Genomic DNA, 24,502 nt, shown 5'->3' on the forward strand with positions numbered 1-24,502 from the left:
CTAATCACATTTGTCCTGTCTTTCATTTCACCTCCATTTATCCCATTATGCTGCCTGTCTCAATGCTCAAAATCTCCAAGCATTTCTTCTGTTTTGAAACTAATACTTCTGCAGAAATTCTTCAGCTAGGCATAGACCTTCTACTTCCAGCCAGCTAAGCCCTTCTGATTTCCCTTGTGCAAATCTCTTAATTAAAATCATATAGAGCCCATGTAACTCAGTATAGAACTATGTTATCCTTGCTCTATAGATACCTGGCAACCCATGTGGGTGCAGGACAGTGGGGCTGTTGTCACACAGAGGGTCACCATCCATTAGAAACCTGGGAAAGGAGATTGGAGTGAATGAGCAGGTGAGTGGGTAAGTAATCTACAATCTTCTCGTGGTGCCAAGCAACAGGACAAGAGGCAATGGGCAAAAACTGATGCCCAGGAAGTTCCACCTCTCCATGCCCAGAGAGGGTGTGGAGTCTCCCTCAGTGGAGATATTCCAGAACGATCTGGATGCAGTACTGTGCCATGTGCTCTGGGATGACCCTGCCTGGGCAGGGAGGTCGGAGCAGATGGTCCCATTGTGGTCTCTTCCAACCTGACCCATCCTGAGACTCTCAGACTCCATGAGGGACGAGAGGGGAAACGGGCTCGTGGGTGACTAGGAGAAATGCAGCAAAATCAGACTGTGTGGGGGTGAGGGACAAAAATAATGGAGGGATCCAAACACGTGGTGGAGAACAAGGCTAAAACCAAGTGACAATCACAGAGATCTGGAAATGGGAAATGCAGAGGGACAACAGCATCGAAGGGCTGCACACCGGGTGGCACAGCTGCTGCTAGGCTGAAACGAAGGGACGGTAGCAGGACAACACCTATCAAAGGCCAAGAGGCTCTAACAGAAGAGCTGAAACAAATAATTACGACAACGATAAACGAAATGCCACCTCAGCCCTTACCACTCCCCCCGAACCCGTGGCAGCCCAGCGCCACGGCAGGAGCCAGCCGGTCCCTGCTCAGGGTCCCGTTCCCGCGGCTGTCGCTGGGGCCCTGACACGGAGGGATGGAGGGTGGGACGGAGGGCGGGCGGCCGCCGGTTGCCCTGGCGAAGGCGACGCCACAGGGGCCTCCGCGCGGACAAAATGTCGGCGGGCGGCAGCGGCGGGGCCCGGCAGGACGGGGACACGCCCGGGGTAAGGCGGCGGCGGCGGCTCGGGCTCGGGGCAGCGCGGCCGTGCCGAGCCCGCCCCGCTCACTAACGCGTCCCCCCCGCAGGTGCGGAGAGCGGCCGGCGGCCCCCCGCCGCCCGCGGGGCCCGGCGCGCTGAGCGGAGCCTGGCTGGCCAAGGAGGAGCAGTACAAGTAAGGAGGCGGCCCCGCTCGGGCCCGGCGAACAGTCGGTCCCCTGTGCCCGGGTCCCGCGGGTCGGGCCCCGCAGGGGGCTGAGGGCACTGCCCGGGGCCGCGGGACACCGCTGCCTCAGGCGGGCTCTAGGCCTGGCTGTGAGGGCTCTCTGCACCTCCAACAGTGCCTTTGCCTCTATATTATGACTATATAAGAGCTTAACCCAGTTAAAAACAGCTTAAAAGCTGTAAAGCTTTTAAATGGAAGCCCTCGCTCTGTTACCTGTCGGTGCTCGGTCCCTGTGAGTGTTGAGGGGGCTCAGAGAGCCACGTCTGAAACTCTACTGGGTACCATGCAAGGACACCAGCTCACTGCAACCCGTGCAGATACATAGCAACACATCTTTAATTATGTGGGTAAGCAATGTAATCATACATCCCAACCATACATCCCCCAACTCTCTGCTGGGTATGCTGAAGGTAAGGACTCTGGGAAACACACAAAACACCAAGGAAATAAAGACATAAAATGTGTATTAAGCAGTGACACATCCAAAACCAGGGACACCCGTCACATCTCAGAATTACAGCCTAAACCTTGCTGCTTGATGGGTATAGGTGTTTTATTACTGTCAATTGCCAGAAACCCGGGAAATTGTTGAAACATAACTTTCTTAAAACCCTGAAGTATATTACAGTGTTCCTTTATAAGAATTGTTAAAACTTCACCTAGTTAAGGCAGAAATACTGTCATGCTTACATTTGTTTCTCTTAAACCTTTCAAAAACTCAGTGACAAGCATTCTTACTCTTTCAGGCGACTGAATGCAGAATTAGAAGCCAAAACAGAAAAACTGGTGCGTCAGGCTGAAGAGCTGATGGTGAGTATGTTATACAGACTGCTACATGATTTAGCCTGGATTCATGTGCACACAGGGTCAAGCTTAAAAAGAAATTATTTAGACCATGGGTCCTAAAACTATTTTGCTTTCAAATGCAACATAAGCTTTAATTTTATTTTTTTTCAAAGCTGTAAACTTCTACTAAAAACACATGCAAAACTAGTTCTAATATAATTTCATCAGGTAGGTATTCACACAGATGCATGGAGCATTTGTGCAGATATAGACATAAAACCACATAAAAAACTTTAAGAAAAGGATCTGGAGGTGGTCGTCTGTATTAAATGCTAAATAAATTTAGTATTTGAAAACCAGGTCATGTTGCAATAACCTCCTAGTGAAATAGGATACACATTGTTCAATCTGAAAGAAATACAAAGAATAAGCAACATAAATAGAAAACATGAATTTAGTAAGAAGGAAACTTTCTTAAAACAGAAAAAGCTCCTGTTTATTGTCAGTATTATCTTTTAACATTGGTGTGGCTGTGTGCCAGGTAAGAGTCAAGATTTATACAAAAATGGGACAGAGGAATAAAAAGGGAATGGGGCAGGTATGGTTTATACCCAAACCACTCTGGAGAAGGTGTTCTGCATATTACATATATTCACTGTAAATGCACTCATTCAAGTAAATAAGGCTTAAAAAGCAAATTACTAATTCTTCTGGAAATCTATACTTGTATGCACTTTTCCTACTGTTGAAACTTCATTTTTATGGCCTGTGAAGATGCTCTTCTTTTGAGCAGCGACAAGCTGAGGGTAGCTGCTTGGCATTTGAACAGAAGCAGTTGAAACAGCCAAAATAGCATCTAGTCTCTTTCCTTTAGAAAACAGCAACAACAAAACCACTTTTTTTTCCCCTTCTCTAAATATAGTGGAAGATAAAATATTCTTAGGACACTTAATATACCACATGGCAGTGCCAGATTGCAGAGATATACATTTAACAACAAAATAGCAACGACATTTTCATTTTTAGCCATCTTTTCCTGTGTTTGGAAAGTTCTTTTCAACAGTAGAGTATAGTTTCCATTCTTTTCCATAGTAGGCTGTAGCTATTGTGATTTACAAATGGGTAATTTGTCTTTAATGGATTATGTTCCCCCAAAATTGACTACTTTTTTTTTCTTTTTTAATAAAGAAAGGCCAACAGAAGTTACTATCTCGACCAGTTTCAGTACAGTCTAAGTCACCTGAAGATGACAGACAGAGGTATGTACTTTACAGCTGCTGCATATAATTGGTGGGGAACCCCACACTGCTCCTGCACACCCTGACTTGTGCCCTAGTCATGCTCCTGTTTTATCTGTCTTTATGGCATACTGGATGGGTAGAGTCTAAATTTTTTCCTATTATTTGAAAAAAAAAAAAAAAGATACCAAGCAAGTGTTGTTCCTTGTTATTTCAAGGAAGCCTAAATTTTGCTGGAATGTTCTATCTAGGGTACTAAGTATTGCTGACCTCTGTAAAGAAGCAAGGTACAGTAACAGGTTTCTTTGTGGTACTGAACAGCAGACACTCGGCAGTGGATGGTTTTTAACAGTTTGGCTGAGAAAGCAAAGAAACAGATACTGGTTCACATTTAACTTGGCCCAAATGTTCCTGGGACAGGAAGTGCTTGATAAAAACAAACACAAAACCCTAAGACAGGCAAACATTGAGCTGCCACCCTCTGGAAGGTGGGTACCATTGCACTGCTGGGGCCCACGTGCCTTTGGCCTGGATGAACACACATGGAGCTGTGGGGTTTGGGTGTTCAGACCCCTTGGATCAGGAGTGGGAACATGGCTTGTGTTCACTTAATTGTTCAGGGGCATTATTACTTATTTAGTTCTTGAAGGGACTGTATATTGATAGTGTGGGTGAATTTAGGATAGACTGATACACAGTTTAGCAAGGATCCGATCAGTAGGTTCCTAAATTTATGATGCCACTAATCTGAAAAAGAAAGATACAGGGACAGACTACAAGATGCCTCAACTGTTAAGCTGCAATTGGGAAACTTTTGAAATAGTGTATATGGAAGTCTGATAGAGATGATCCAATAGTTATTTTTGTGCTGGATAAAAGCAGTGACATCATTAAGGAGTTTTTATGAAAGCAAAAGGGGTTTTCAGTACACAAGAAGGTGTGACAGCAAGTCATTCTGTGATAGAAACCTGTCTACCAGAAAAAGTTAACTGCAGTTAAAATTATTCCTGAGCTATTTTAAAGCCATATCTGACAACTGGGGGATCAGGGGCAAGAAACTTAATGTGTTATCAGTACAACCATGCTTTGCAAACAAATTCTGGATCTCACTTTAGGTTTATGTTCTGTTAGATGGATTTTGGACATTAGACAGAAGATTTTTAAAAACTTCAAACTGGAGTTGAGTTTTAGGGCTGTTTTATGAAGTAATGTGATCAGAGGATCCAGCTCCACAAAGGGAGTTTAAATAGCTTTGATGATGCACATTGGAAATAAATGGGGGAGTGTTGGAAGAATTAAAAAAAAATACAATTAGCCTGTTAGAGCAGCAGCTGATCTAACAATTACCTACATAAATTAAAACACCTTAAAGCAACCACAGCCTGTGTTCTGGTAAACACTTCTGTGAATGTAAGGGAAGATCTGAAATCCCATGCTGTAGTGAAAAAAATTAGAAATGTGTGCTAGGAATTAGGCACACTGATTATCCATGAGTGAACATTGAGGCCATTCAATTAGATTAGTTCCGAGTACTTAATATTTAATTAAAAATTCTTTTATTTCTAAACTGTGCAAGCACATAGGTCATAAATCTAAAGGAAGCACTTGAGATACATTTTTTAAATACCTCTTTGAAATTTCTATTGATTCCTTATAAGCAGAATGAACACTAAAGCAACTGGAAAGAAAGGGAGGAATTGGAGCAAAGAAAGAGGTAGTATCATGGGGGGGGGGGAAAGATAAGTTAAAAGGAAAAACAAATATGTAGGAAAAAACCCAACAAATATTTAAGTCACTCTCCGAGTCAGTGTGTATTTTAAAATAAGTTGTTCCGGAGTTCTTGCAGCATATTTTTCTCAGGGAAACTTGAATTACTTAGCAACAAAGCAGCTCCAGTGACACCGCATTGAAATGAGCTTTTGTTTACACTTTCCCTCTCCAGACGCTGCCAGGCTGAAGGCGCTGGGAAGGGCCCGCGCATGGGCGGGCACGGCCTGGGCTGGGCTTGGCTTAGCAGCACAAAGGGTTTGCTCATGCACACAGCGCCTGTTTACACGCAGCGATGGAATTGTTCAACGCGAGCTTCTGTTTCAAGGGCTGCCACGATGCTCTGCCCGCTCATTTGTGCGCCTTTTCAGAATTTACACACTGATTTCACTTATCATACCACCACAGAACCGTATTCCAGCTTTTGAAAATGGATTGTCAGGTGTGGGGAAGAGGAAAGAAACCCTGGGAGAATTTGAGAGATACCATGAGATCGAGTTTTTTGTTTTGCTTTGTTCGTTTGTAGGGTTTTGTGATTTTGGGTTTTTCTTTTTTTTTTTTTGAAGAAGGCCATAAGACAACAGATGTAGTAGGAACAAGTTAGCCTATTGATGGAAAGAACAGCATTGTTTTCCTCAGTATAGAGTGTTGTATTTTCCTATTTTTGAGAATAACACATAACTGCTATTTCTGTGGCAGCAAATCCTCACCTTCTGCATGCTCCTAGAGCGAGCCAATAGGAAGGAAGCATGAGGAAAATAGGGTAAATAGACAAAAACTAATCATCCTATTCTTGAAGTCTGTTGCCAACCACACACAGATGATTTCTCCAGGTTTTTTTTCCTTTTTTTTTTTTTTTTTGATTAATAAAATACAGAGCTTTGTGCAGATAATTCTTGTTGATGAATGTCTGTGAAATTTTTAAAGGCAAGATCTAAACATTTGCTCAAATCAGCCTGGCAAAAAAATTAGGTGACTTGATGAGCCAGAAATTTAAATTTTATTCTTAATCTTTTATAAGCCAGCATTTTAATTGAAGTAAAAAAATTATAAAGGGTAGTAAAAAAGTAGCCTTTCAGTGCAATAATACACATTCATATAGCTCATTTTGTAAGCAAAAACATTATATATATATGACAAGAAACTTGACCTGAATATTACACAGCACACTAAAACTTCTTGCTTATTCTTCAACAGACTTGAAGAATAATCATTTAACCTGAAATTCAGTTTTACTAAGAAGCACAGTTTTCAGCCAAATAAGCAGATAAGAAAGCTGCTTTTTTAATTCCTGGGTTTTTTCCCCTCGTCTGTAGAACAGATACAATATTTGTAATACTTATTTCAGAGAAAATTCTGTGAGGCTTAATTTATATATTGCTCCATCTCATTCTCATTTGATAGTCCCTGTCAATGGACTTGACAACAGGCAGTCTGAGCCTACTGGGATAGGTGAACTGTCTCCTCTTGGGATGTAGAGGACACTGGTTTGTGTCTTCATTTTCTGTGTGTGAGCTCTGGGATTTGTCTGTCTGGTGTGTGTTACCCAGGGAGCTGGTGGTGAGCTTTGGGAACGGACTGTCAGTCTCCCTTGTTGAGGCTGATAACTCTGCACACTGGCTGAGTACTCCCTGCTGCAGGGAATCATGGATCTAAGAAGCCAGTAGCCTGCATTCCAAGAGATAAGATCAAGTGGCTGGTAGATAAGTAAACTGTTGCATTTTTGATATCATAGACTCACCAGGTGATTTAAGTGGCAAATGAAGTAGAATGGAAAGACAGCATCAGACTGAATTTATGCTTGAACTTAGGATATATTCCCACCTTAGCTGTATTGTTTATTCTGGACATGTAAAATGTTATTCTCCTTATTCTGACAGAGAGGTTGAATTTTAATTGTGAAGTGTTTATTATATATGTTCAGTGAATTTTTTTTTTTTTTAATTTTTTTCCACAGAGATCCACTCTTCCACTCCAGTCCTGAAGTTTCATCTCCTACACACTCACATGCCAAGGTATCAAAGCCAAAATTATCCTGGTTAAATTTTATTCTAGTATAATTTCCACATACAACTTTTGGTTTTGTGGCTGTGCTTCACTGGGGAATTCCATGGGTGGGAAACCAAAAGGAAGTGGTGCCCAAAGCAGTGCTACAGGGACAGTGTTATCAGGGTTTCTCAGTGCCACTGGTGGTTAAGTGGACTTACATCATGTTTGATTTTTGTACTCTAAGTTTCCTCTTCTGTAAAAGTCTTGATAGAAGCGTTCAGTGTTTAGAACATCAAATTAAGAATTCCAAGTGCAGAATATTAGACCACAATTATTTTCCTACTTTTTTCCCTTCCTTCCTTCAGCTGTATAATAGTAAAGGCAGTACTAGTGTCTTCTACATGTAATAGGAAACAATGGAAAAATGAGATTGAGATTAGGAACAAACTCAATAGTCTCTAATTACAACTGTATTGAATGTTTTAGAAGGTGAGCTAAAGCTTCCAAAATATCATCTGCAGTTATTTATCAGAATGCAGTAGAAACCCCTCTAATTTTTGAAGGATATTTGGGTGAAAGTAATAAATATGGTTAGAACTTCCTTCTACAGGGAATTTATAAGATGAAAATAATGCATAAAATAGCATTTTTTTAAGGTATGATAAGCATTTTTCAAATAAATGCACTCTGATGACAGTGCAATAATTAATACCTTGATAACAGCTCAGAGCCTTGCTTGTGCATAGATTTATTCTGAGTATGTGTGCAAAAACTCCCACAAGCCAATGACTACTGCATATATTACAATTAGGGCATACAGACATAACAGTTGCAAGATAAAGATGAGTGCAAATAAAACTGAAAAGTTGTTCTTTTGGAAGTCTGAAAAGCACCCTTTGAAAAATATCCTTGATTCTGGATATATGAAAAAAGAAAGAAAAAGAAACCACAAAAAAAAATTCACAATAGAAAAAATAAATCACTCCTTTCTGAAAAATTTGTAGGTAGCAAGCAAGAAGAAATGTGCTGCTGCATTCACAGATCAGAACAGACAGTACTCTGGAAGTAAGGGAAAAAGAACAACTGCAAGGTATATCAGACATCTCTTTTGGTTTTCTAAAATCCTTTTGTTGCTATTTTTGTCTATCAGGTTATTTTATTCATGTATGCTTCTATATTTATATAAATAAATGTATCAAACTTTTGGTCCTCCTCAGTCAGCTCCACCACGTGGCTGTCTCTGTTTACTTGCACCAGAAATTATCAGTAAACATATGTGATTAATATTACAACAGTGAAACTGCTGCTTTCTACTTCATCACCTCTCAAGGCTGACAGCTCAAGTCTCTAAATCCCTTTGGAGAAAGGAGGCCCAGTGAGCTGACAAGGGAGAAATACAGAAATGCAGCACCTGAGGCAGCCTGAGAGAGCACACTTAGGTCTGCAGGCTGGTGTGGGAAACATGAGGCCCTCAGGGGTCTCCTTTGCTCTGGTTAATCTTGGGATCTCAGGACAGGAGAGGGTCAGTAACATACCACAGCTTTCAGGGGCTTTAGGCTGAGAAGCTTTGGCTCTGCAGATTGCAAATTCAAGGTTGTAAAACCAAGAAATGGAGATCTGGTTGAGGGAGAAGAGTCAAGAAATGCGTGAGATCCTTGGGAGCAAATGTAAACTGCCACAAGATATGGCATAATACCAAAACAGGGTGGAAATTGTCTGCAAGGTGGCAGAACATGGACCTGACAGAGGCCAAGGCCGTCCTTCAGGACTTGGAAGTCAGTGCAGACCCTCAGGACATCCCTTGGGCAGGTCAAGGCAGGGCTGTCATGCTGGTACTTCATGAGATTGGGAGTGGAACTGTGCAGATACAGACCCTGTGTGGTGAACCCAGAGTTGTGGGAGAAAGTTAGGAGCTAGAAGGAGTTTGGAGGCTTCACTGAGATGAGGATATATTAGAATAATAACTTAAGAGCTTCAGATCCTGGGAGAACTAATGTCACCTTTGCATAAAGAAAGTTGAGGAGATACCCTGTGTAGGTGATGTGTTACCTTGTGTTTTGGCTTTATGAAAACTTTGATATGCAACTACTAGGATCAGTGATGTTCCCTAGGCCAGGCATCATGATGCAGAAACTGTAGCAAAGTAGGAGTAGAGCCACAGAGGACAGAATGCTACAAATTCTCTTGGGAGGGGAGAATAGCAGAAATTAAAACAGGATAGTATCTAAAGCCAGTAAAACATTCCTCTGTTTCTTTCTTTTACTCTGATCTAGTTATGAGTTTGTTGCATGAGAAGACCATGCCACAATCTTGTCAGTAGAAAACAGAAGTGGTTTCTTTGCCTTCTACATTACAGTATGTAAAATCCTGTAATTTGTTTATGTGGAATATGGTAAAGGTGAGATTCACAAGAAGAGAGAAATTGCCATCAATGTGTCTTTCATATGAATGCAAGTAATGAAATCATATTGGGTAAATAACTGTACACTCTTAAAAATAGCAAATACGTTATATTTTTGTTAATTTTTTGTATTATAAATTTAAAATCTAGGGTTATCTTTTTTTTAGTTCAAAAATAAGAAACATGGAAGTGCAAAGTGCTGATGGTGTTGCAGTACTGGAAGATTGCATAGGTTTTTCTTTAACAAAAGCAATAAGCAAAGTTGAAGAAAAACTAAAGAAAGGAGTCTTACCAGATTGTCCAGATGATGATATTATTCCAAGTGTTGGAAATGAAATGGGAGCAGGTAAGTTTCCTTCCATGGTTAATACTTGTAAAATAAGGAGTTTCTGTAAAAATTACAGGGAAAATTCTAAAGGCCTTAAGTTAAAGGAAAAGGGAAAGAAGGTTTTTCCTCTTTGCGTTGTCCTAGAGGAAGATCAGATCACATATCACTGTGGAACTTCTGTTGTGGAAAAATCTTCATTTCCACCTTTGTAGGGAGATGTTTGGATGGTTACATGTGTTGAATATGTGCATAACACTTGATTCACTTCACGGGGAAACAGAAGTACATGATGCTAAGCTTGTATTTCCAATAAGATGAGATTCAGGCCGTGCACAGACTCTGCCTTTAGAGGAAAAAACCCTTCCTCAGACCAGTGCTGTGGATCTTAGAAAGTGGCTTAAACAAGGTAATGTGTCAGCTACAGTGCCAGAATGAGAAGCCTCCAGGTCCTTTCCCACTCAAAATGGTGTGGTTTTGTCTGTCCTAGAAACAGAACAGGAAAGGGGATTGCCAGGGAGGCTAAAGGAACAATGTGCATCTCTCTTTTTTGCTCTGATGTGATAAAAGTGAGTTTGTGTGGTTCCTTACAATGCTAAAGCAAGCATGAAGTCAGAGATTCACCACAGTAGCACAAAGTGCCTGAGCCCTCTCCTTTTAATCTAACAGCTTGATGTCTACAACATTCCAACACAGGAATAGTTAAATTTCCAACCTCATGTAATTCTGTGCACATCTGCAGTTACCGAGTCTCCCTATACACACCCTCAGCTGTCTTTTTTATAGTTCCTTCTCCTTGAACTAAAAAGAAAATGCTTTGGCTTGCACTGGAAGCTCACACCAAATCAATTCAAGGTAACTCAATAAGAGTTATTACTGGTGCCAAGTAATCAGGTCTCGCTGACCAAGGCCATATATTTGAGTATTGAGAGTTGTTTGTGTAACTTTAATGATGAAATGAAAATACTCTGGATTGATTTTTACTTTTTGCATGTGATATTGGCTGTTTATCACACTCTGAATGCCTCCTTAATATACTAAATAAGCTATTGCAGAGCATTCCAGTATTGTCAGACTCACAGAACAGTTATGGTGTTCACATGGAACAGATATAGATATTAAGCAGTTCCTGTTACAGACAGGGCTGATCCCTCAGTGGGAATCTCCTGTAAGAGATTCCTTAGGCCAACATACCTTTGCTTGGCTACTTAGGCCAGTGAGCTGATAAGGTTCCAGAGCATTGTCCTTTCCCTGAGCTTCTTGCAGTGCTCTTCCTGGGCTTGGGCTCCACATCTTTATTTCGTGATTACAGGTTACCACAGTGCAGCCATTTTGCTGCCAACACAGTAGTTTACACCTTATTTTTCTCAGGGGCTTACACCTTATTTTTCTCAGGTTATAACTCAACTCTGCAGTAACAAGCAATGACAGAAGCACACAGACATACAGAAGGCTGAAGATGAAGCTTTATTTTTATCTAATATGCCCCCACACATAGGAACAAAATACCCGAATGTATTGTTGCACTTCATGTTAATCTTCAGATTATCCCAGGAATTCAGAAGGTCCATTCTTTCTTGTAGGGTATCAGAGTCTCTCAAACATCCTTTTCTTGTTTACCAATTCCCTCCCCCCGGGTGTTGGTTACTTTATAACCTAAGACCATCCTATAAAGGGATACTCCTCCCTCTTATCAGCTTCATCAGGTGACTAAAATTGACCAGTTAGGAAGCTAATTGTTTAATTATCTTTACCTCTTGTGAGAATTCAAGCCTATTTGGATCACAGGCACTTCCCAAAACTGATCTGGTTCTAGTTGTGCACTTGAATTTTCACGGGTTTTACTACTAAGTGCTCTTAATGACACACAGCTGACTAAGTTGTCTGTGGACCAATAGCTGAGTAAAAGAGGAAACAAAATGGTAAAAAGCAGCAGTTTTGACAGGTAGTGGTATAGCCCTAGAGTGATCTGTCATGGAGCTTACATTGTTCACAACAGCTAAATGATAGCTGGTAAAGAAATTTATGTATGAAACAGTGATTTTAGAATAGTTAAAACTGGTGTTGAAGTATTGCACAATAATCTCACGGTACCGAATGAGGTGATAGAGTGCAAGTTTATATTCTGTACTAAAGAGTGCAAAGGAACACTGTTAGAAAACACAACTCTCCAGTTTCACCTACTTCACAATAAATACACCTGAGGCATAACTCCAATTACACCTGCTATGGCTAATTATGACATTTCCAAAAAGCATAAACTTACTGCATGTTCACACTGGAAAAGGCAAATTAATTGTTACAAATCCTTCAGAAGATAAGAAAACCAAAATACTGTACTGTCACCAGGCTGCCCCATGGTGAGTATGGAACATAGTTCTGCACACTCCATCTCAAACCCAGGATGTAGAACCAGCAAAGATACAGCTAAGTGTGTACAGAGGCAATCAGAAGTGTGGAACAGCTTGAACTCGAATCTTCAGTTTGAAAACAAAACAATTAAAGGCACTATGAAAGATCTGTAATGAAAACAGTAATGGGAAAGGGAAAGCTGTCTTTCTGTAATGCAAACACTAGTAAATGCCACATTAAATTGGATTTAAAGCAAGCTATAAGAAGTGTTTCTCTTTCCCATAATGCACAATTAAATTAGCCACAGGATATTGTGAATGCCAAACTACAGTATGTCTTATGAAGAAAATCAAACAACTTAATAGTGTAGAAGTACCTGAGAGGGGATTAAATGCAGGGGCTTCAATATAGTCTCCATCTCAACAGACACCAGTTACCAGAAGCTGGCAAGGATATAACAGGAGGAATAAAAATCAGTCTGTATCTTATTTTTTCATGGAGTTTCCCCTAAATCCTACTTATTATTGGCCTCTGCAGAGTTACAGCCTAAGCTGCATTTGTTCTTAAGGGAAAGTGGGTGAAATTAAAAGAACTCCTGTTGCAGCAAATGAACACATGTACCCATCCACTCTGCTCCAGATACTCCTCCTCCACTTTATTCTTTTCCCCTTACAACTACTGTGAATAATGGTTATTCCTGTGTTACTCAACTTGATCCTCAAACTGTTCCCATACTTCACACCTGTGGAAGTTCAGGGAGAGTTCCTTGTGCATGATCTGGGGAATAGGAAGTGAAAGAACAAACTGTTCACACACAGCTTGTTTTGTCATAACAGTCCATTTCTAGCTGTCCAAGAGCAAGAAAGTACTTTATTTGGAAAAAAACCCCCTGATTAAATGGGTTTAATTTTAAATACTGTGCTTTAAGAAAGCATAGACTACTGTGTGGGAGGGGTATTCACCTATTAGAGGGCTTTGCAGTCGACATTGAATTCTTCTTGTGCTCAGTTTAAAATTACTTTGGCTGTAACTACACAAGTTGCAGCTACAGATGGATTGCAGTGCAGACATGCCCTCCAGTACAGTTTTCTTGACTTCAGACTCAAGAAATGCTGTAATGTACAGCACAGTGTGATGCAAGTTTTCAATAAGTTTCAATTTTGAGAATTATGCATCTTTTACTGTTTAAAGGTGTCAGGTTCAGTCATCAAAAGAAAAAAATCTATACAAAGCTTTGCCTGAGAATGAGAAACCTGCAAAATCTTTTTAGAAATCTGAGTTTTCATTTGCCTATTTCTCTTTAATAATTGTAAACAATGTCTAGTGTTTCTAAAAATAAGAACATGAAAGGGAGTTCTAACATCAGTCTTGCTTCTTTTCTGCATTGAATAATGAGTACTTGTGGATATTAAATGTAACTTTTTATGTACACAGAAGCTCAAATCAGATTTCTGAAGGCAAAGTTACGTGTTACACAGGAAGACCTGGCAAGTGTAGTGTTTGAATGCAAGAAAAAGGTAAGAGCTGGATTTTCTTATCTATAGAAATGGAGTAGGTTCCCCTTCAACAAATAATCACAAAACAGAATTTTCTTAACCTTTCCTTTTCAAGTATTAAGAGCTAAGGTTCTATTTTTTCTAAATATACTAAGAGCTTAGTGTCAAGGGTAGTAATTTCTGCATAAATGTGATCTTGGGCTAAAAGCTTGTGAAATACACTTAATGAAAAAGAATTTGAGGCAGGAAAGAACCACTGGGAATGAAGACATGCCCCAGCTGCAGGAACACTGGTGCTGCAGAGTGCCCAAACCACCACTGCTGGAAGGGCAGTGTTACCAGAGCCTGAGAAAAAGGAGGAGGAAACAGTAGCAGTGAAATACAGATTTTGGTGTACAGAGAAGAGAAGTGGTGCCCAAAGGCAGGTGATGGGATGAGAGGGATGTTTAGGGCAGAGTGAGAATCAAAAAGCTTGAGGAATATAGTTGGGTGCTTTTGGTGTCATCAGTGGATAGAAGTGTGGAAACAGCTGATCTGTGGATCCACTTTAAGTGGAATGTTGTAATCAGCACAGCAATTAGGCTTTCTCAGTTCTCAAGAGTACAGTTGATGCAGAGGACAATATTTGGAATTACGTATTTGGGCAGATCAGGCTGAACTTAAGGCACAGTGAAGCTACACTGATATTTCACTGTTAGAGTTTTATGATCTGTACTGTCTGGCAATCTATTTTCAAGTGATGCTCAAACATCTCTTGAACTGTAAAACCTGAAATAGCTTGTATTTGTCTGCCAGAGGGATCCCCTCTGATTCATGCACTTGTAATCAAGTAAGGGTTTTGAACTAACTTTCTGTTTTCCATAACTGGATTATTTAGTTGTGGGCTCTTGACTTCAGAATGCTTTTTTCCACCTATTCCTCAGGCCCAGATGTGATGATGACATTCAGAACATATGGCAAAATACCTATATGTTTTCTCTCAAGCTTTTAATTTAGAATTAAGGAGCAGGATGATACTAAATGAGTCTTTTGAGATAAGTACATGAAGAAAATCTTTAGAAGTAATTAGATTTTGACATTTTAAATCTGTACATTATTTCATTTTTACCAACACAGGTGCTTCTGCATTTCAATACTTTTCTACTGTGATCAGAAGGAAGTTGTTACATTTGATTTTAAAGGCATTTTCATTTTCAAATCAAATACAATTCTGTCAGTAGCTATTGAACTTCATCATTCCATGCCAAAACCACTACAGACTTCAGTTACTATAGCAGATGACAGAAGACAACCTTGTACTTGTTCTTATGCTGCTCCCATAGCACTCTGTGTGTAAATGTATCATTTTGGGCACTAGTTTCTCTGGTGTGAAAATAACTTTATTACATTCATAAGGTCACAAAAATTTCATTTAGGCAAAGCCTTGAGGTAGATTCTGGGTTTGGTTCCAATTCACAGTCCAGTTGTTAAAAGGAAGGAGTAAACCTGTTTTAAATGTGAAGAAGTGGGAGTTTCTGAGGTGCAGGTGGTCACAGGAAGCTTAGATAAAGCACATGGATTTCCCAGGTGAGAAGCTTGTATTCCAAGGGGCTGAGAGAACAACAGGGAGAGACTTGTTTTCACAGACTCCCTTTCTGTGTGTGTGCCCTGATTTCTTTTTCATAAAGAAATGAAGGGCATAATGTGTCTCTGAAATAACCTGCATTAGTATTCACTTATAAAGTTTCAAAGGTTATAAATGAAAAATGCCTTGAATTATAATGCTTAATGTGGGATGTAATTGCCAGTAGGTCATGAATCGAATACGGGATTCACTGGATGTTAAGAGAATCTTAAATTTGAATACTTGATGTATCCTGGATCATTAGCTTGCATTTAAGTCAAAACCAGATAATCTCCTAAAACATAATGGATTGGTTTATCAGTAATTATATTCTCTTCTTTTTCCCATAATTTTTCCTAATGTGTGCATTTAACTATTCTCACAAAAATGTCACAAAATATCTATGTCCCACTGTTATTCATATTATTCCATAACACTTTGATATTTCTCAAAACCTTTGAGCTATGAGAAATTAAATGTTTTACATACTGTTACAAGACAGTTTCAAGTAAAAGACTGCAGAAAATTAAATGAAAGAAGTGTTACTGTTTTTTGAAGTATTATGCTGGTAAAATAGTGGTTTGTTTTCTTAGTTGTTGCCATGTAATTTTTAAAAACTTATCTCTATATCTATAGTGTGTATATTTTTACTGCCTTTTATTCACAAGACATTATTACTGCATTATCCTCCTGCTTCCTTGCAATGATTTAGTTGTGGGGGTTTTTTTGCTATCGACTGCCAAACAGGATGATCAAAATCAGAATTTAGAAACTCGGCTTAAAGATACTGAAGAAGAAAACTCGAGACTGCAGCGAACGATCAGCGTGCAGCAGAGTCAGACTGAGAAGTACAAAACGTTGTCACAGGAAGCAAACAAAAAAAGTGAAGGGTTACAACAAGAAGTCATTGCACTAGAAAAGGTATTGCAGATATTACTCTCATTTATCTCACAAAAGGGAACAAACCCCACATCAAATCAGCCCTTGTACCCTAGTTTGATATGAATGATCCCAGGAGGGTTTGGATCTCTGTTAGTAGTTTTAGAAATCGTATTTTTAAATGGTCTAATCAATTTTTTTAAAGGAAGAAATAATATATTTTGCTAACTGCTTTTCTTCTGCTTCTACAATCACATATTCCTGTATTTTAAAATTAAATTCCTGTATAAAAGACCCACAAGAGACAAAACAACCTTTTTCAGAAACTGCTGGCAAAGTCACAAAGGAATCCTAAAAAATACAAGGAAGTTTTATTTTTCTGGTTTTAATTATGACTGTTAAAAAATTACTTCTGTAATAAGAGTTCTATTGTAAACTGTAGAACCTAGTGAACATTTTTTTATAGAAAGCACCTGCAGCTTATATTAGTATGTCCTGCAGGTAGAGGAAGGGACGTGTCTTTGTTCTTGAAAATGGACTGTTGGAAAACCATCCACTCCAGTGTGGCTGAATCCCAGTTAACGTGGCTGCTGCTGCACCCACACTGGCACAGTGGTGTCCGTGCCCGGGGCAGCAGATGGCTGCACACACAGCTTTGTTTGTTTGGAACTTAATCTTAAGGGCAGCATGTGTTTTTCCTTAATTACTCAGAGCTACAGAGGTTGACTTCAAAATCATGCAACACACAGAGTACTGTGTAGTACGTGCAATGAGAATGTTTCACTTAAAAATTTGGGCAAAATGGAACACAGCCTAACAAAGTCTCATTATACCTCTGTTAAATCACACTATGCATTTGTGTAGGCTTGCTTGTGTCTTAATGCTTTGTAGTTCTGGTATTTTACAGCTAAAATGGTCTTCGTGGGCTTTTTGTGCAGATACTTGGAAGTTCTAAGTTCCCTTAAATAAGTACCCTGATGGTGATTCTGTCAGGGAAAATATTCAATAGCAGTACTTACACTACTCATCAGCTCACAGTAAATAGGGACAAGAGATTTACAAAGTCATTTAGTCCCTTATCTGAAAGCAAGACAGGACAGGTTATATCCAAACCATCCTGGACTTAAGTTTGTTTGACCTGCACTTAAAGCCTTCTTAAAACATAAGTTGTAAATTGATGGCAATTTCCAGCATTTCCTTAGACAGTCAGTGTTGATTCCTGCACACAGTCACAGTTAGAATGTATTTAGGAAAAGTCTGTTGGGATGAAAAGTTTATTCATTTCTGGTGTTTCCAGAATGTGGTCACTTCCCTCACTCGTCTTTATACTGGATTTACCATTCTCAGCTGCTCCAATTATTCCTCACAGGTTATTTTCTAGAACTCATCAAGGTTCCCAACCAGATCATGAAAAATAGTGGTAGTCCTTTAAAATACTAAAGCAGCAAAAAAAGGCAAGTGTATGTAATGAATGGTTCCCTGCTAATTCAGACGTTACTTTACAAATTTTTTCTACTATAAAAAATTATTTAACTGCAAAAGCCATGCATGTAAAAATAATTTTGTACTAACTGCTTAATTCTCCTGTGGACTTGGGAGTCTGAAAACTGTTCTAATTTTTAGGTATGAAGTATTACTCAACACTATATAATTAATGTAGTGCAGATTAATTCTAGACACGTTTAAAAGCAATTTCCTGTGAACACAGGCCTGAACTGGTGCTACTGTGCTCCTAAACTCTCAAGACTCATACTTTCATCCAGAGAAAGTTTTCTGTGTAGTTGAGATAGCACAAATGTAACCTCTGATTAGGGGGCTTTTATTGCTTTTGTTGTGATTTCTGTTCCAACACAGATGATAGGAGACTTTGGCTGTGATACAAGTTACCCCAAACTTCCTTATCAACCATTTGTGCAATTTCCTTAATCCCTCAGGTCCTTTTTTTGTATGTGCCTAGGCAAAGAGTCTCACCTGCTTTTCACAATTCACCCGAAACATGGAAACTACTTCGTTGTTTTTACATTTAATTCTTTTGGTCTTTGGTCTCTGTGAACATTCTGCTGCCACACCCACCTCAGGCAGCAGCTGAATTCTGATGCTCCCAGAAACTTCCATCCTTGTCTTTCCAGCATTCCTCTCTTTTTTCCTATCTAATTGGTCTAATAAATTCTATCACCTTTCCTGTCTTTTTTTCACCACCAGTCTACAAGAACATTCCTTCCTCTGTGTTCTCTCACTCATTAATTCAGTCTAAGCTATAATGTTAGATAATGGTCAGGGAGACACCAAAGCTGTACTCTTACTCCTTCTAAGGCTTTGTGCAGGGGGTTTATAATTTGCCTTTAAGAAGGGCTTGATGTTAAGTAGAAGTTCCCTCTCCAATGTTTTTTGGGGAGGACAGGTGCTGCAGAGCCTTCCTAAAGGTAGAGGTGCTGTGGATGCTGCTACTGGGAGGACAGAAGGCCACTGGGAGGGTTCCTCCTGGGGGAGCTCTGTGCCATCACAGCCCCTGCTGTGCCTCAGCCATGGCAGAGCAGTGGAGAAAATCCAGAAATTGAAATGGGATGCATTTTTCAAACATAGTAGTTTATCCCCACCTCTTAGAGAAACAGCATATGAGAAAATTAATCCTGCTTTTACTCTTAAGTATTGAAGAATTGGCAGAAACCTTGCTTAGTTGCAAAATAAAACACTTATTTCAGGTATTTTTAGGATTAAAAACTCGGGAGTCAAATACATTTAACAATATACCCTCACTGGATGACTTGCAAAAAAATCCTTGATAAGGTATTATGTGTGACAGTAAATGTCAAAAAACCCTAAGAGAATTCTTAGAATTCTTTCATTAAATGATATGATTAGCTGATAAGTAATTTGCATTGCATGCAGACTATTTTTTTGGTCATTAAATGCTTGAAAGACTGTATTTCAAAGCTTTTCATATTAATGCAGAATAAAATACATAGCATGAAAGATTTAGTTGACTTTATTCACAGCTCCATCATCTTGATACAAGACAAAGAGGTCAATTAGTATGTATTTCTTGGATAAATGATGTGGAAGTCTTAAATAACCACCATAGAGCAGGTGTGGAATTGAGAAAATAGAACAATTACTGAAGCAGTCTGAGGTTAAAAGGTTAACAACACGGCCCCTCTCTACCTTGATTTGGTTAAAAGAAGTCCTTCTGTACCCATTACTAAATATTTGATACTTTAAAAAAAAAAAAAAGTCTATTTCTTTTTCATAAAAGACAAGATGTGCTCTTTCTGCCAGAACTGCTCATTTCTCTTACTTTGGCTGTTCTCTGTATTCCCTGATCTTTAGTCTGACTATTCTGTTCCTCAACCTGGTCTCTTTTTCTCATTTCCCCACTTACAGCACTATGAAACACTGTCAGCAGAGTCAAGAGGGAGCTGTTTTGCTCGGTGCCATAAACACTCGATGAACTCTTTTGTGCCAGATGACATAGTTACTCCCCTCAGCCATCTTCAGTGGGCTGCTTTAACTTCTTGGTGGTAACTGTATGTAGGAGTCTCTGGGGAAAAAGAGGTAAAAGGAACAGGTGGGAAGAAGCATCTGGGAACACGAGCCACCGTTCCAAAATCTGCCACAGAGTGGACATGGCAACATTTTTTTCTCTTTCTGAGCATAAAAGGTTTTTCAGTCAGTCCTGTGGTCTTACATGCTCAGCTCCATGATCAATCCAAGATAAGAAAGATCCTTTTTCAAGATTTCAGAGGAGAAGGGGATGTTTTAACGGTAGAATTGTCTTTGAGACAGATTCTATCTGCAGGCCAAAGAACTCCACAGACGCTTCAGCTTTCAAGGGTGAGCCTTGTTGTGCATGTGCTGTTGATACAGGATTCATTAAAACACCCATTATTCACGATGTTTGTTTTTATCTTTGCTTCTTAATTAGGAACTGGAGAACCTAAAGCGGGTCCAAAAGCAGGCCACAGCCAGTCAGAGTGCCACAGAGGTTCGACTGAACAGGGCCCTGGAGGAGGTGGAAAGGTATAAAGTGGAGCTGAACAAACTGAAGCAAAGCAACAAGGTACAGTGGCTTAGGAAAACAATTTCCAATCTTTGATCACTCAGTAAAGCTAGAGTGAGACAAAAAGCTTGATCAGCTTTGGAAGCATCATATCTCTTCCAGGCAGTCCTAAATTAACTTGGAGCAAGTCACCAACGGCCTGGATAAGTTATCTTGGATGATGCTACTGCAAGAAATGCACAGAATAAAGTTAAAGCCTTTCTGATTTTCCTCATTTGTGTGAAAATAAGATGTGTTTAGAAAGAGGGGGAAGTACACATAGACACCTAATACATACACAGACAAACCAGGGCTGTTATCTTTGACTTTTTTTTTTTTCAAGTTTTAGTGTGGGAATATTTTGATTAATCCAATTTCTTTTCAGAAATGTCATGGGTGGCTACTGTTCCTCACTTTCTTATGTAATGCCAGGTTTCATTGGCAAAAGCACCACTGTCATAAATAATACATTTCTCCTTTTCTTCCCTTGGCAGGATGTAGCTAACCAAGAACTCAAAACAATTGAAGAATTAAAAACAGAAAACAAGAAACTGCAGAAACAAAAAGGAGAGCTAATTACAGGTTTTAAAAAGCAGTTAAAGTTAATTGATATTTTTAAGAGACAAAAGGTAAGGACCAGAGTACAAGTGCATTTCAGTAAACGACCTCTAGCTAAATGTGTCTGTTGTCAAGTCAGGTAATCCTGGAACTGGAGCCCCAGGACTGGGAATTTTCAATGCAAGAGAGCAGCAGCCTCACTTTTCCCAGAGCCTATTGGTAACATTTTGTGTTCTAGCAAAGGCTGGTCTGCTTTTGAACTGACCCCATTCCTAACTAGGAATGGATCCTGTCATGGTTAAAGGTTATTACTGACTGAGGATATCTGTTTGTTCAAGAACAAACACTGTGCAGGTAGTAACAGCAACTCCCTTTGTGCTGTGTCAGTAGGACCCATTTGAGCAGGTGAGATTTTTTAGTTTTTCCCCCCCCAACACATTATTTGTTGGATCAGCAGCTCTAACAGTGCCACCCCTCAGGAGTAAGCACTGCATTTTAGACCTGCATTCTTCCAGGGTTCTCAAAGTGTGTCCCTCTCTATGAACATTTGTTTCTTCTTATTTAAATGCTGAGGTGTTCTGGACATGTGCAGTTGTGTCCAGGTGCAGATGTCCTTGTGTGTCAGACAAAAAAAAAAAAAAAGAAAAAATTAAAAGAGAGCACTTAACCTAGGTGTGAATTTACTCAACTGAAAGAGGGAAGTTGAGCTCCATCCTTTGGTAATTCCTGGAATATCCTGCATACTTTGAATCACACACAATGCAGTAACACTGGCTGCAAGGGTGTTCCCATCCACACTGCACTTGCGGCCTTACTCTGAAAGTCATTCGATTCTACATCCATTTCACATCTCCCTCAGGGCATGGAAGGGTGGGCAGAGTCTTTAGCAGCTGAAGGTGAGACTGAAGAGAGGAGAGGTGGTAGAATAAGTGCTGCCAGTTCATGCTGAATGATTGGTGATCCAGCTTCCATAGAAAGCTGCTATAGTGAGAAGTGGATTAATCCTGCAGAAGGAATACAGCTCAAAGTGTATTTAACTATCATATTTGGTAAAGCTGTATTGGATGTTCCCAAAAGGAGGGGTGTTTTACTTGAAAAGAAAAACCTCTGACATTGCAGAGTGGGTAAATATATTTCTCAAAATATATTTTCAGCATAGACCAGTCAAATGATATTTGATGATGCAAACTAAAAGAAATTGTGAGTTTACATGAAAGGAAATTAAAGTGAGAGGACTGTATACTAGGAGATGTTGCCCAAATCAAACAGTTTTCCACTTACTAGTTCCATCAAACCTTTCACTTACAAATACTTGGCATGTGTGCAATCATTTGTATCAGTTTCCCTTCCAAGGCTGCATGAGACATGTAGAGCTGTGGGCTGCAGAGCTGTCTGGACAGGATCTAAACACCACAGAGTGGGGCACCTCCAAATCCTACTCTGCTGAAACTCATGTCATTAATTTTGGGATAAAGTCAGTGCACCTTTTGTGCTCTCAAACAAAAGCTGTAAGAGAGCTAAAGCAAGCAATGTGTGGTGGCTTTTTGAGCAGAACCCCCTTTAAGAAGGGCCAGCCTTAGAGATAAAAGAAATAGAACATTTTATTTACCCTTTGAGCACTGCAGTGATCACCAGACAATTTGTAAACACTTTCAAAGCTGTTGAGCCCCTAGAGGAAGAATAGTTCAGTATGAAGTGGCAACTTCAGAGAAGAAAATACACACGCTTATCCCAAGAACTGGGAATTGCAATATGGAAATACACCCTTGAATCTGGAATACCTGCCCAACACAGGGCAAAGGAGGACAGGTAACTGGAGTAAGAGGAAGTGAGGCTGCTCATGCATTTCCAGTGCAAGAGAATTTTCCTGGCAGTAACAGGATGCTGAGGAGATACTGGGATTCACCCTTCTAGCTCTGCAAGTTTATTTTGAGAAGAAAAACTATACAGCATTCACTCAACATATGTTCTATATGTGAGGCAGCTCATTGTCCCCTGGAATGTGAATTCACTGAAATGGTGTCACAGAGCAGCATTTCTGTTTGACTGGGAACCAAAGCCAGAGTCTCAGACAAATATCACAAAAATGCACCAAATATATTTTTAAACAACTGCAAATGCTGTGTCAGAACTGCAGACAGGTGAGGAAGCCACTTACCTGGTCTTCCAAACAAATGTCATTTACTGAGAGCAGAGGGATCCTGTTTGTTGTCATTTCCAAACAGACTGTGACTGGAAGAACCTGAAGGAGATGGGGGCAGCCCCTGCCCTGGCAGCTTTTGGCAGGAGGCACCAGGGAAGGGCAGCTGAAGGTCCTGTGTGCTCAATATTAACCATCAGTGGAAGGGCTTCAAGTCTGCTTCACACAGGCCTTTTGTTGAATGAATGAGATCAGATTGAGAGAACATGGACCAGTTTCCTTATGTGTTCTTCAGAGATCACAAGTTGTTAGATTTTCAGGCATTTCCATGCCTCAGTAAACCCGAGACATTTTTAAAGCAATATAAGGAACTAGGAAAAGTTATTAGTCCTATTTTACTAGGGCTGAACTTACAGTATTTAACATAAAATTTATCACATCCCTACACTATAAATTTTTGCAGAAAAATATGATTAGTAGCTTCAGCTGGAACAGGTGAACATCCATCAAACCACAGTACCAAAAAAAAAAAAAAATCAAAATATAGATTTGAAGCCCCTTTGAGCTATCCCAGTTATCCAAGATTTTGTATTGGTCACTCACATTCTTTTACCTCTGCTCCTAATTGTTTTTTGTTTTTTCTTAAGATGCACATTGAAGCTGCCAAGATGCTTTCTTTTACTGAAGAGGAATTCATGAAAGCTCTTGAGTGGGGAAATTATTGATTCCATTAAAAAACAGCTTCTGTTTGAAAGACAACTCAGATGGTACATTATTTTGGGACTGTATATGAATCCGTGTTAATAGTCAATAACTGTATATCCCAGCAAATTGATTTTGTTGATTTTGCTTATGTTTAAATTGTTTAACTTTTGTAAGCCTGATAGCTTGGGTTGTACTGTTGTATGAAATACAAATTTCTACTGCAGTGTCAGGCCAAACTGTCCATTCTGTAACTAGCAGAGAAGCACAGACCGTGCAAGGAATAGTCCAGCAAGTGAACTTTGTTAATCAGTTTGCTCTGGTTTAGCATTTAAAACTGTACCTTATCTATGGTAATATTCAGTCCAAAGAAGGCAGGAGTTAGTCTCAGAAAATTCCTTGTTGCAACAGAAATAAATTAACCAGTGATCCAGTTGAGAAGAAAATGTCACGTCCTTTTTAAAACACGTGGTTGGAAAATTGGCCTTGTCTGTTCTCTGTAACAGATCTCCCCTCAAAGCTGGTTGGTCTGGCATCTAATTTAAGCACCAACAGCTCTTTTATAGAAATGATCATAACTTGTTTTAGTCATTACATCTTCCCCCCTGGCTGGCATAACCACTCATGAGACTTGCCCCTCACTGCCCAGACAGACTCCTTTAGTCAAGGTGAAAATATTAAACCTTTCTCTGGCCATCAGCTGCTGCCTGGGGATAAGTCAGGAGCTGTGACTATTCACAGGTGCTCTACAAGCACTAGTCATCATTGGAATCAAGAACTAGGTAAAAGATTTAGGGTAGATGAGCTGAGCATACCATGTGTACACTA

At 39.8% G+C, this 24,502-nt stretch overlaps 1 protein-coding gene across 2 annotated transcripts; it reads left to right on the forward strand.

Annotated features, from left to right (window-relative positions):
- The first annotated feature begins 1,042 nt into the window (after positions 1–1,042).
- Positions 1,043–23,731, forward strand: TEX9 (testis expressed 9). Of its 2 annotated transcripts, XM_027644216.1 has the most exons (12): positions 1,043–1,183; positions 1,266–1,351; positions 2,149–2,212; positions 3,377–3,447; positions 7,151–7,208; positions 8,187–8,272; positions 9,751–9,929; positions 13,695–13,777; positions 16,107–16,280; positions 20,161–20,295; positions 20,769–20,903; positions 23,620–23,731. In XM_027644216.1, the coding sequence occupies exons 1-12, from the start codon at positions 1,133–1,135 to the stop codon at positions 23,695–23,697; spliced, it is 1,200 nt and encodes a 399-aa protein (XP_027500017.1). In that variant the 5' UTR covers positions 1,043–1,132; the 3' UTR covers positions 23,698–23,731. The 2 variants fall into 2 exon arrangements, with proteins under 2 accessions (XP_027500017.1, XP_027500018.1); XM_027644217.1 differs by lacking the exons at positions 1,043–1,183; positions 1,266–1,351 and adding an exon at positions 1,794–1,812.
- Positions 23,732–24,502: the final 771 nt, after the last annotated feature.

This window comes from Corapipo altera, unplaced genomic scaffold, assembly GCF_003945725.1.
Source record: "Corapipo altera isolate COAL_440 unplaced genomic scaffold, ASM394572v1 50, whole genome shotgun sequence".
NCBI lineage: Eukaryota > Metazoa > Chordata > Aves > Passeriformes > Pipridae > Corapipo > Corapipo altera.